The sequence below is a fragment of the Toxorhynchites rutilus genome, chromosome 3 (assembly GCF_029784135.1).
Source record: "Toxorhynchites rutilus septentrionalis strain SRP chromosome 3, ASM2978413v1, whole genome shotgun sequence".
NCBI lineage: Eukaryota > Metazoa > Arthropoda > Insecta > Diptera > Culicidae > Toxorhynchites > Toxorhynchites rutilus.
The window spans coordinates 193,873,853-193,887,367 of NC_073746.1; the positions used below are offsets into that span (position 1 = coordinate 193,873,853).

The 13,515-nt window shown below is 41.6% G+C and overlaps 1 protein-coding gene across 8 annotated transcripts in view; it reads left to right on the plus strand.

Annotated features, from left to right (window-relative positions):
* Positions 1-13,515, plus strand: part of LOC129777691 (inactivation-no-after-potential D protein) — a 362,102-nt gene that overhangs the window by 81,032 nt on the left and 267,555 nt on the right. For all 8 annotated transcript variants that reach the window (XM_055784115.1, XM_055784119.1, XM_055784117.1 and 5 more), the window contains one exon: positions 3,107-3,189. In XM_055784115.1, the coding sequence (XP_055640090.1) occupies positions 3,107-3,189 (83 nt within the window). The remainder of the gene's footprint in view (positions 1-3,106; positions 3,190-13,515) is intronic.

Below are 13,515 nucleotides of genomic sequence, written 5' to 3' on the forward strand. Positions count from 1 at the left end.
TAAATGTCGCATAACATTTCCACTGTGTGACTGTAGTTAAAAATTCAATCGCGTGACTGTCACGGGACAATGGTGGCGACAGTCATGAGATTACTGTCGTGATGCAGTACATTTGGTACCCCTGGTTTTCCATCTGTTATGCTACGCCCTTCTGGGGTAGATCAAGACGGGTCTATGGTACTAGGTGAGGCCGTTTCGTCACTAAGTTGGTTAGGGGAGCGGTATATGAAAACAGTACGGAAGAAAGCAGAAGGGGAATTATTTGCTTGAAGCGTGAAAGAGACAGACTGATCAGCAACGAGCTTCGGCACTAACGTATTGTGTTTTGTTTACAAACAAAACACAGTAGACTTCTAAGATGGCTGAAGAGTGGTTTTAGCAAGTTGGCCCACCTTAGGATATACTTCTACGCGCCTTGGGGTAGATAAGACCTCACAAGGAGGCAATGTTTTGTATATAAAAGCGAGTTTAACCTGAAATAAAGACACTCTCTCTCAAACTTACTTTCAACCTAGCCGTGTGGCACTTTCCTTGTCTCTAAATCAGACCACGGATGCCAACGCATCGTGGCGTTAAGAAGTCGCGTTCTTCTAAACCGAGCAAATATCACATCCACAACACGCCTATAGGAGAGGCAGGAAGGACACCGGCATCGACGAGACCAGGAAGGACGCTGTGGAAACAGGAACCAACCCAACGCATCGGGCGTTGGTAAGTATCCGAACAGCTTCGGCAAAAGAATCCGAAATTCCACCATCCATCCTCCCTATCCCCTTTCCCTCCCACTTTGGCTCCGCCCGGCCAACAAATTCCTAAGTGACGTGGTACCACCGGATCGCATCAGTAGGCGCATACTCGTTATGTGCTCTACGTGATCTGGCCTACCAGAAAGCGTCCGATAAAGGGCCTTCCTCCTCCCCTTTTGGGTCGATTGCACAATCAGCGCTCGTTGGTAGCCACATTCGGTGGCTAATACAGAAAACCTTCGCGTTAGCGTAACCTACAGCCACATTTGGTGGCTCCAGAGAGGATCTCTCCTCCGGGTTGCAAATTCGCCTGAGCTGCAGCCACACCAACGATCACGTGTTATGTGATAGACAGCGAAACGAGAAGATTGATTTCGATAATAATGAAATGCAAATTAGAAATTTGGAGCAACATCAAAATATTTCAGAAGATGAGCGCAGTTCGGTTGAATCGTCATCGGAATCGGTTGCTACAAACGTCAGAAGAAGTGATCGTGAGAGAAACTTGCCTGTTCGTTTCACTGATTATGACAGACATTTTAGCTTTGAGTGCGGAAAACTACGTGCAGGGTGTACCGCAAAGCCTCGATGAGCTTCAACGATGACGCGATGACTGACTGCAATGGAAGCAAGCTATGGAGACTGAAATTAAATCCATGGCAAAGAACGACCCTTGGGATCTAGTTGATCCGCCAACTGGCTGTCACGTTATACCGTGCAAATGGGTATTGATTTGTTTGTGTAACCACCTCTCTGTACTCACCTTGTTGTAACAATCTATATATACTTTGTATAATCTACTCGATATGTCATTCGCTATTAAAACGTCTTGCAGTACAGTACCTGTGTTATTATTTAATCATCCATATCTTTTATTACTCGGGCTCGACAATCGTGTCAACCAATCAATGCGATATACAGGGTGTTCAATTAGTTCAAATACACTTTAAAAATGTGCTGGCGTGTATTATGCGTTTCTATTCAGTATTTGTAAACAAGCGTCAGTTGTAAAAACAAGAAACTCAGGAGGTGGACGTAAGTGGAAAGCGACAAACCTCAACGCACGTGAAGATGGATTTGTGATAGCTCCCAGGCCTGAAATTCTATAAGGCCACTGTCCTCAGCAAATTCAAGTTGATTTTCGCTGATATTGAATTTTTCAGGAAGTTCTTGCAGGTATGGACAGAAAATCAAGGTACTCGTTACAAATAAGACAATGGACTCAGAAATGTATAAGGAAGAGTACCTGTACAAACTCTTTCGCTTATCAATGCCTACAAAGGTTCGCCGAAGATTTATTTCTAGTGTTCTGTTTTTATAGATATACAAGAAGGCCATTGACGCTCAGGATTGGACTTTTTATGACGTAGGATTACGTCTTTCGGGAACATATTGGGGTACAAATTGAAAATCGAAAATCGAGCACATCGTGAAAATTGTCCAATTTCAAACGCTTATTGCTCAGTCATTTGATGGATTGATGAATTTTTGCGTCAATCGATTTAGGCACTCCATAACAATTTTTTGTATTGAAAAAAATAATATATGTCATGAAACTAGCTATCGAATAATTGAAAAATCTCAACAGCTATCCTAACGGAAATACCCACTTCTGATTGGTCGACATTGACGACATATGCGGCGGGTCCCTTACAGAGATATCAAAACCAAGCTGCCTGGGGGAAATCGGCATTGCAAATACATGAAAGAAGGGGAAACTTTTGTTCCCACTGAAATGTATTCCCTAACAGAGACATCAAAACTAAGCTGCCTGGGGGAAATCGGCATTGCAAATACATGAAAGTAGGGGGATTTTTGTCCCTGCCGAAATGTATTCCCTAAAAGAGACATCAAAACTAAGCTGCCTGGGGGGAATCGGCATTGCAAATACATGAAAGTAGAGGAGACTTTTGTTCCTACCGAAATGTGTTCCCTAACAGAGGCATCATAACCAAGCTGCATGGGGAAATCGGCATTGCAAATACATGAATTAGGGAGAACTTTTGTTCCTACCGAAATGTATTCCCTAACAGAGACATCAAAATCCAGCTGCCTGGGGGAAATTGGCATTGCAAATGCATGAAGGTAGGGGTAACTTTTGTTCCTACCGAAATGTATTCCCTAACAGAGATATTCAAACCAAATTATTATCAGAGAGTTTAACGTTGTAATTCTTCAAATATATCCAAAATCAACAGATATCCTAACGGAATCCTACGTCAACTATGCGGTCGTTTCTCGGACACAACCCTCCTGTAACTTTTTTATGGAGGGTCCGATGTTTACTTGTGTACCACGCCAAAAACCTTAATACTCATACGTACCCCCAATTATTCAATCTTTTCTTATATTCGTTACAGAAGGAGATTGGAAGAAGGAAAGGGAGGTTCTATTGATGAGAGATGAGAACAGATCGTTTGGCATCAGTATAGTTGGAGGAACGGTGAGTAAATCAATATCTTTGATGTTGATATTAATTTGAAAAAATTAACCTTCTAAACCTTCTATTTTAACTCTATACTCATGCACGTAATACAGTGGTAGACATTCGTTTAGTCGCACCCTATTTTTTCTCAATATTTTTAAAAATAAGTCAATTCTTTATACAGTTTTGTTCATAAAAGTCTATTATTGTTTATTTTCATCGAATTCATTCTAAAAAAAATATAAATTCACTTTTTGTTTTCTAAGTAATTCAAATATGTGGAATCAGGGTGGACATTCATTTAGTCGCATCCAATCGATAGCTAATATTTAGTGTGTCCTTTTCGGCAAACCATGTCTTCGATTGCATGGAAACGTGGATCCATGCATAATCCTGCTGAAAAAATGACATCCTCGGTAGCGTTATTCTCAATATGGCCAATCAAAACGTCCTCCAGTAATTGAAGATACTTTTCGGAGTTCATTCGGGTGAAAATTAAACAAATGGGAAGCTTGCTGTGATAGGAAACGGCTCCCCACACTGTCAAACTTCCGCCCCCAAAGTTTCGCTTCGATCTCACGACATGCCGTTGACTTAAATTGTACCAATAGCAACTGTAGTAGTCCGGACCATCCAAAATTTTCGCCTGAAAATACAACATTTCTCCATTCTAGTTTCCATTCCATGTATTGCTGGGCGAAAATGAGATGGTTCTGCTTATGGGTGGCGGTCAGTTTCGGCTTCCCTTGAGGTTTCATCCACATGATGTTTGGTGATTCATTCAAGATGCGCGCAATATGCCTCTTCGTTACTGGTGTTCAATAGCGGGTGGATGCTGGAGTGGAATGGCGGAGAATCGACGCCACTATATGCAGGGGTTCTTCAACGTCTTGATTGGCTTGTAGGTTTTTTCGGGTTTTTAACTCGCTTCTATTTTAACTTAACACGATTTAATTTTTACGTCTAGTCTATTCAAACTCTGATACTATAGCTACGGCTAACAAGAATTTTTTCATATCGCCTCCTGCGATGCTTTTCCTGGATTCGCTCTTTATAGGGTAACGAACGGGTTTCTGGTAATTGATGTCGCCCTCATGTATCATATAGTATGTGATACGAACATCCTGGCCCCGGCAGAAATAACCATTTCTGAAGATTGATTCCTCCTGGTGTGATGAAGTGGCTCTCGTCGTAGTTAGACTCGTTCACACGAAAAAATAAGACCAGTAGCGCTATTTTTTTTCCAATATATATCTTTTTATCAAGGCTCATATGGCGTTAGCCTGACGGGGCCGGAGTTCAATATTTTGACAGTTTTTCTTATTATCTATGTTAGTAATATGTAACCGATGTTACGCCACAATAACGCGTGAAACTTAAAATTGTCTTTTCTATGTTTTTTCTTTAGTGTATAAGTCAATTTTGTTTAGTTAGTTCTGGTTCTGTAAATTGTCGTTAAATGTAATTTTTTTTGATTGCCATAATAAATGTACACCAAACTAACTCTTACCATAAACACTGAAACCACTGGGCTACATCGAGCGACTTCGGAGTGACAGCGAGAGTTTCGGAAGGTTTAGACCATCAAGAAAGAGGAAATAGAGAGAGAGAGAGAGAGAGAGAGAGAGAGAGAGAGAGAGAGAGAGAGAGAGAGAGAGAGGGAAGGGAAAAGGAAGGCGATGTAGCGTACGACGGGGACTTGGACGGCGACCTTCAAGCTAGACGGAAGTCAGAAAACGTTTCGGAAAAAAAGGAGATTTATCTGAAGAAGCACAGCGGAAGTTAATAAAAGATTGAGAAAAGCGAATTAGAAAGTTTAAAGTAAAGTTGGAGATATAGAAAGCTGAAAGATAGTGGAGGAGTTGAGAGCGCGAAGGAACGAGTGTGGAGCGCGAGTTCACATCTTGATCCTGAGAAGCAAAAATAGCCAGCGAACACCTGGACGAAGTTCGACATCGAACCTCACCACGAATCCGTGTGAAACCACGCGAATCCACGAATCCACGGGAATCTTCGAATCAACGCGAATCTAATAGTACCAGGTACGTGCTAAACTCTCTCTCTCATCAACGAGGTTATCAACGGGCCCCAGCTTGTGACATCCGGCGCCGCATCGATACTAACCCACGTTTTTAGAAAATAAAAAAAAATATAAAATTAACCTCCTCTACGAGTTATCTATCACTTTATCCCAGAACCAGTCCACATCGAAAAGGTGATTTTTAGGTTTCCGTTCTCCAGAAAATACGGTTTTAAGAGTCCTCCCGAGGTCAGTGGCCGACCCTGAGAAACTAAAGGGTGTGTCACATCAAATTGCATCACGGAAAAAACGCTGTAGAAATTTAATTTTTAGGAATTATATCTTCAGCTTTCGCTTTAAATTAAGATAAGAGTGTATAGATCACGTTGGCCATGCTTCACTGTCAATTTTTCGTAAATTTGGAAAAATGTCGTCGAACGAAAAAGAGCGTCGTGAATTAATCCTGTGCACTCATTTCGAGAATCCGGAGTTGTCACATCGGGACATCGGTAAGATGCTGGGAATCGTCCAATCCACGGTCAGCAGAGTACTAAAACGATACTTCGAGAACCTAACCATCGACCGGAAGGTGAAGAACGGCAAAAATGGATGCTCCGTCAGTGAAAAAGATCACAAGCGCGTAGTTAAGCAATTTAGACGTGATCCGAGAAGTTCGGTCCGGGATGTCGCCAATAAGCTGAATTTGTCAAGTTCATTCGTCCAGCGGACCAAGCAGCGGGAGGGCCTGCGTACATACAAGGTTCAGAAGGCTCCTAACCGCGACGAAAGGCAAAACATGGTGGGGAAGACGCGAGCCCGGAAGCTGTACACCGAAATGCTGACGAAGCCGCATTGCCTGGTAATGGACGACGAAACCTACGTCAAAGCGGACTTTCGTCAGCTGCCGGGCCTGTTGTTCTTCTCCGCAGAGGACAAATTCAGCGTTCCGGAGGAGATTCGCAAGCAGAAACTATCCAAGTTTGCCAAAAAGTACATGGTGTGGCAAGCGATCTGTTCTTGCGGAAAGCGGAGCGCCCTCTTTGTGATGACCGGCAAGGTAAACGGGCAGGTTTACCTTAAGGAGTGCCTACAGAAGCGCTTACTACCACTATTGAAGCAGCACGAGGGCCCGACCATCTTCTGGCCGGATCTCGCTTCGTGCCACTATTCAAAGGACGTGTTGGAGTGGTACGAAGCCAACGGGGTCACCTTCGTGCCAAAGGAAATGAACCCGCCCAACGCGCCGGAGCTTCGCCCAATAGAGAAATATTGGGCGATTATGAAGCAGGCCCTCCGGAAGAACCCAAAAGTTGTCAAATCGGAGGCGGACTTCAAGAGAAAATGGATTTCTGTTCAAAAAAAAAAACTACAACCTGACGTTGTACAGAACCTTATGGACGGGGTAAAGAGGAAGGTGCGAGCATACGGGCTTGGGCTCGAAGTATGAATAAAAAGAAAATGCCAAAAGTTGTTAAATAGTTTTTATTTTACTGTCTAAAATTTTCAAAAGGATCGGTCTACTGGGCGAATTTCTACAGCGTTTTTTCCGTGATGCAATTTGATGTGACACACCCTTTATATAAATAAAGAGGTGAGCTAAGCTGGGCGGTTTCGCGGTGTAAGCCGCGAGAAACTTTCAATTGGCGATCCTCGGAAAAATAAATATTCTAACCTTCTGTTAGAATATTTTACTGCAATTCGGGGAGACTCGAGATATTCGTCAATAGTCTCGACATACATTCTACATGATATTTGTTCGGGAAAAAATATCTTGACTAACGGATTCTGTTAGAATCAAAAAACGAAAAAAAATCCAAAAAATTATATCGCGAATTAGCCGATTTCATAAACACCGTGAAGTTGGATTATAACCGATTGTTATAGCAAACCTTCTATTTTCAATACAATTGTGCTAGAGATAAAACCATCGTTGTGTATCACCAATCAGATTTGCATAACAGCACACTTTGTTATTAGCAGTTAGAAAGCAAAATAGTTCAGTATGGAGTCACAGTCGAAGTTTAAGCGAGAGAATTTGCAGGAATATTATGGAAGAATACGAGTAAATTTTCTAGATGGAGACGAGCTCGGTATACGGAATATCTTTCTTACAGGTGATCAAACCATGACTCGTCGAAGACGATTGTTGCGTGATGCTCTGAAGCAAGAGCGAGAGCAGGGAACAGGAGAAATAATTTTGGTACAACTACCGTCTAAAGAGTTGGAGATTTGTCAAATAAAAATCTCGAATGCAGAAAGTGCACTTATGGCTAGCAATGTAGCTCCGAAAATGATGTCGTCGTTATTACACTTGGGAAAAAGACGGGTGTGTAATGTCGGTGACATAACCGGAGTGACGTAGGACTATACAAAGGGGACAACTTTTGCTAAATATATATTTTAAATATATTGTTTTATTTTCTTCTCCTACGTGAATACCTACCTATCTACCTGAAAATGGATTAGTTTACTGTTTACTCTTTATGAACATGTTGGGGGTTCTGAAAAGAACCTTTGGTGTTGTGTTTTTGCGTTTTTTTACAAACTTGATTCTTGATTTTTTTCTGAAGGTTTTGTACTTATTAAATGTTCAATGTCGGGCATCTTTCGGCGTATACACATATTGTACAATCAAAATGATGACTGTGATAGGGAATGCATAGGTAGTCATCAGCTCGTTCACTATCATATATTTCACTATTGAGCACATTACCGTACCTTAAGCTGTGGTTTCGGAGACGAATGAATTGTAAGATTTGTAGTCTCCGCAAACAAAGTAAATAAAAATGAAAAAGAACTGAGGTTTTGGAGACGAACTCTACGATCTGTCGAGAAATAAACGAGCTATAAGCGTTCTGAAAAACCAACAGTAAATACAGGGACGAATGACCTTCGGATTAAAGTCCTTTAAAATAAGAACAGAGCAGCAGGAAATACATAGCTCATCGTGTTGCTCCTTAGTTATTTCTCTATGCAATGCAGATGTAACGTCAGTCAATTTTCAACATCAGTTATCAACCAAAGAAAGCAGTTCTTGCTACCGAGAAAATTCGTTAATGCCATCCTGCATACAATGTGTTGTAATTTGAAGCCACTTTTAATTCGGACACCATACATGGGTTTTTGAAAACTGAATGATCAATTTAAAAGACCCCACGACGTGCCGAAGCACCACTCAGTGTCGCATTGGAGGCGATTTTAACCTGTAATTGAACATTTGCGATGACAGTGGTACAGTGTCGACTTTCAATGTGGGGTCATAATTTGGATCTCTATGTTTACAAAAATGTCCAACTAAATATGTCGCATTACATGTCCGTCCAATTAGCTAACAGTCGAACTAATTGTAAATTACTGTACTTTCAATCTGGAAACAATTTGAGAATTGGTGAAAATTGAATAATCAGGAAAGTCCCCAACTATCAATAAGCTCAGAACAACTGACAAATTCACATACTCATCAGATCCTGGCAAACAAATTATGAAAAAATCAATTTGTGTTTTATTATTATTTTGGATATTATTTTAGAAAGCATTGAACCGTATTTCGTAAACTCTGTTTTGAAAGGTTTAATGGCCCTGATAAGCGCCGTGTTTTATGGAATGGTTCCAATTTAGAAAACTTTGTACTCGTGGTTTTGAAAAAAAAACATTTCGAACGCCCTCGATGCCGCCTTGTTCTGGATTTGCCACCAAAGCAGTTTGTATAAAGAACAAACTTTTTTCTTCTGCTACCAGCTGCCGTTTTGCGATTGCGTTTGCCACTCGCCGCTCGCTGCAACTGCCTGTTGTCTTGATGTCCACCGAACCGAATGTGTTCTGTTCCGAATGCGGGTTTTCTTATCGTCGCGAGCAGCTTTGCCAGCTAACTCGATCACTTCGGCGGCCGAAACTATATAACGCCGACTAGGTGGACTGGTGCACTGGTACTAACGCGCTCGGCCTAGCTACACTTGCGGGGAACTCGAGACCAACACGGTTCGAGCGGGATTCTGCCTTTCCCTTCACTTTTCCTCCTTTGCCATGTCCAGACATGGCTGCTTGGGTTGGTTCGTTGATGTGTTGTGATGCGAACTGATGTGGTGTACGGTTTGAATGAGAATGATCGTTACGGAAGGAAGGAAGGTATTGTATTATAGAGACTTTAAACTTTTGCGGTTCATTCGTCTCTAGCCTTGAGAAAGGCCCTTTGAAAACTCTACTCTACTCCAACGTTACCACCTCCACCCTCTTGCCTTGAGAAAGGCACTCGATCCCTCGCCGACCAGCTCGTCCAGCAACTATGTTGTCCAGTCGGTATCCACACAAAGAATAATCGTTACGGCAGCGGAGCGGGGATTTTTAAGCTGACTGGCTGGCTCGAGAACTACGCATGTGTGAGACTGCGACCAATGTTTCGTTCATTTTTTTTTCTTTTTCCTTTCCAATCGTGCTTCATTCTATTTCGCTGCTGCTCTGGTTGCCCGTATTGGTCGGTACGATTTGAGGAGCACAAAATGGACCAATCAAAAATGGGCACATAGTGCAATTGGACAATGCTTGATATTCCACAATTATTCAATTATTTATCTCAAGAAAAATGAAATGTTATTCGTTATGATAGATGCGTAGATATATTTCCTATCAATTGATGCAAAAACCTTTGCGATCTATTGAGAAATGCTCGAGTTATAAGCGTTCCAAATCTTGCATTTTTTCCTACTTGTTCAGTGCCTAGATTTCCATTTCACCCCCTATATCTTCCGGTTAGACGTAGTCCTACGTCAAAAGGTTAATGGTATTAAGTGACAGTTCAAGTGATGGTGTGAAGCATAATGCGGATAGACTTTTAGTCAAAGTTTTGGGTTATCTCAACCAATATTTCGGAAAGGGTTTTAATGAGACAACCGTGGAAACGCGAGAAGATATCTCTGAAGGAGTAGAAGAAAACGCTGAATCAGATTCGGAAGATAGAGCTGAATTATTAAACGTGTGTGGTGTTTCAAGTCCGATGAACGATAAGCCTCAAAACGGCACAGTAGAATCAGAAATGATGAGTTGCTTACGTCGTTTGGGAGTGCTAGAAAAACCATCAGAATCAGTGAATATGAGTGAATTCAGAGACGCCTTACTTTCTCTCGAGTCTGAACTGAATCACCTGAGAAAAACTCAGGTTAGCGTAAATTCGATTAACAAAACAGTTCCGAATAGTCTTCTTACATCATCATCTAGCACGCAGTGTGAGGTTCCAAGTGCTACCATTTCTTCTGTTTCAAATAAAAGGTACACAGGAACTATTCCGAAAGTATCGTTCTCTTCCACCGTAAACACGATCACCGTTACACAGTATTCCAGACCAATAGTGTCAGCCACAATTCGAACCACACCCTCCTCATTTCCTGATAGTGGTAATTCAAACAATTTTTCAAATAATTTTCCAATTTCTTCCAGTTACTACTTTATTACATGGACGAACCACCCTATTCGAGAATAAAAAATCCCAATTCATTCATGAATGTTCCTCTCAGTGAACCAACACGATTCGTGCAGGCGAAATTCAATGAACCACCTTCAGTGCAGTATCCCGATCATCAATCGTTCACTCAAAGCAACACTCTACCGTTTGACAGTTTCACAGGGCAATCTAATGAACTTCTTGCCAACACTCCCAGAATTAATATGCGTTCATCGCCAGATTATGCTCGCGGAAACACGTTGCATCGAACGTTGCCCGTTTCACAATGGACTATTGAGAAGTACTCAGGTACGGATCAAGGATTAAAATTGAATGAATTTTTGTCTCTTGTTTAACAATTGGCTCTTTCCGAAAGAGTTTCCGAAAAGGAGCTCTTTGATTCAGCATTTCATCTCTTTACAGGGCCAGCGGCTAGTTGGTATCTATCCATGCGTTCCGGAGGTAGACTATTTAATTGGAAACACCTAATGTACGAGCTACGGAAGTCTTTTGCACATCCTGAACTCGATATGTTGGTTCGATCTCGGATCTACCAGAGGCGCCAACAAAGAAATGAATCTTTTCAGGAATACTACTTCGACATGGAGAAGATGTTTCGGTCTATGATTGTACAGATGAATGAACAAGAGAAGTTGGACATTTTAAAAAGAAACCTACGTATCGATTATAAGAAGGCGTTGTTATGGAAACCTATATATGATATCACACAACTGATCGAAGCAGGACACATTATTGATGCCTCGAACTTCTCGTTATATCATAAAATATTTGGTACTGAAAAATCGGTTAATTACATTTCTCAAAAGAACCCACCCACAACTAAAAGTAATACAGGCAACCAGCTTTTTAATCAGCAAAAAACTGATGGCTGGAAATTCAACAAACCAGTAAATTTAGCAAAACCAGCACAGGTTGGCAACTCACATCACGATTCTGGGAAAAGAATAAACAAAACTCAATCGATAAGTTTCGAAAATCCTAGAGAAGGTCCTGCAAAACCATCGAGGACATTAGGTTATTTGGTTGCAGGATATACTCCACCTTCGGTAAATGTTTGTTTAAATTGCCGACAACCGGACCACCAGATAGAACAATGTCGTTCAATCCAAGGGTTAATCTGCTTTGTGTGCGGATTTAAGGGCTTTGATTCTCAGCATTGTCCGTACTGCCGAAAAAACGGCCTGCAGACGACCGAAAATCGCCGGCCGTCGAACGATTCTGCGTAGAGTCTAGAACTTCAATTTCAATGTCAAAAATTCGTAATCAAAATACTTCAAATATTTTTTTCAAATCCGAACCCCAAGTCTTACGGATTATCTTACCCGATTCAGATGATAATCGTCCGTTTGCGTTTGTCTATATTCATGGCCTTCGTATTAAAGGATTGCTCGATTCAGGGAGTAATCGCACGTTAATAAGTGATAAATTATATGCACGTTTAATTAGATTTAAGATACGAAATCCATCCCAACCATTACAATTGCGAACCGCAAATGGTAATTTCCTCAATATTATGGGAGAAATCTATTTACCGTTTCATTTTAACGGAGAAATGAAAATTGTTCCCACTATAGTAGTTAAAGGATTGTTGTTAGAGTGTTTATTAGGAATGAATTTTTGGTCGCGCTTTAACATCTTCCCCCAAATTAATGATATCGGAGCTGTCCACGAAGATGAAGACAGTTTGAATACGCCGGAAATTACGACTATACTGTCGCCCGAAGAATCTCGAATGCTTACTGAAGTGAAGAGTTCCTTCAAGGTGGCAACGACAAATTATTTACCTACCACTCCTCTACTAAATCATTCAATTGAAATCCAAGACCAATGGAAAACTAGTCCTCCGGTGAGACAATATCCTTATACGATGTCGCCGAAAATAAGGGAAAAAGTTACGGAAGAATTAAACCGTATGCTCCAGCTAGGAATTATAGAGAGAGGTTATTCAGAGTGGTCCTTAAACGTGGTTCCTGTGATAAAGCCCACGGGAAAGATTCGCTTATGTCTGGACGCTCGCAAAATCAACGAGCGCACCGTTAAGGACGCCTACCCTCTGCCCCATCCTGGGCGTATTTTGGGTCAACTACCCAAAGCTAAGTACCTAAGCACAATTGATTGGTCGGAGGCCTTTCTCCAGATAACTCTGGAGAAAAGCTCCCGAAAATACACAGCTTTCAGCATCCAGGGCAGAGGGATGTTCCAATTCACACGTCTACCATTCGGCTTGGTCAACAGTCCCGCCACTTTGTCGAGGCTGATGGACCAGGTCTTGGGACATGGGGAATTGGAACCGAACGTATTCGTTTACCTTGACGACATCGTTGTGGTAAACGAAACGTTCGAGGAACACTTACGGTTGCTTCGAGAAGTTGCGAAGCGTTTGGAAAAAGCAAACCTTTCGATAAATTTGGAGAAATCACGATTCGGGGTTAAAGAGTTGCCATTCCTAGGATACCTTTTATCCACTGAAGGGATAAAAGTAAATCCTGACAAAATTCGGCCTATCGTTGAATACGAAAGGCCAAACACAACGACAAAGCTTCGTAGGTTCCTGGGAATGGCTAACTACTACCGTCGTTTTATCAGTGACTTTAGTGGCGTCACAGCGGCACTCACAGATTTGCTGAAGTCGAAATGTAAAATATTAAATTGGAATGATGAAGCGGAAGAAGCCTTTTGCCGGATCAAGGAAAAGCTTATCACTCCACCTCTGTTAGTAAGTCCTGATTTCACCAAGGAATTTGTGATACAAACTGATGCCAGTGATGTAGCGGTAGCCGGGGTGCTCACGCAGGTTTTAGAACAACAAGAGCGGGTCATAGCTTACTTTTCTCATAAGCTGACCACCCCTCAAAAAAACTACCATGCT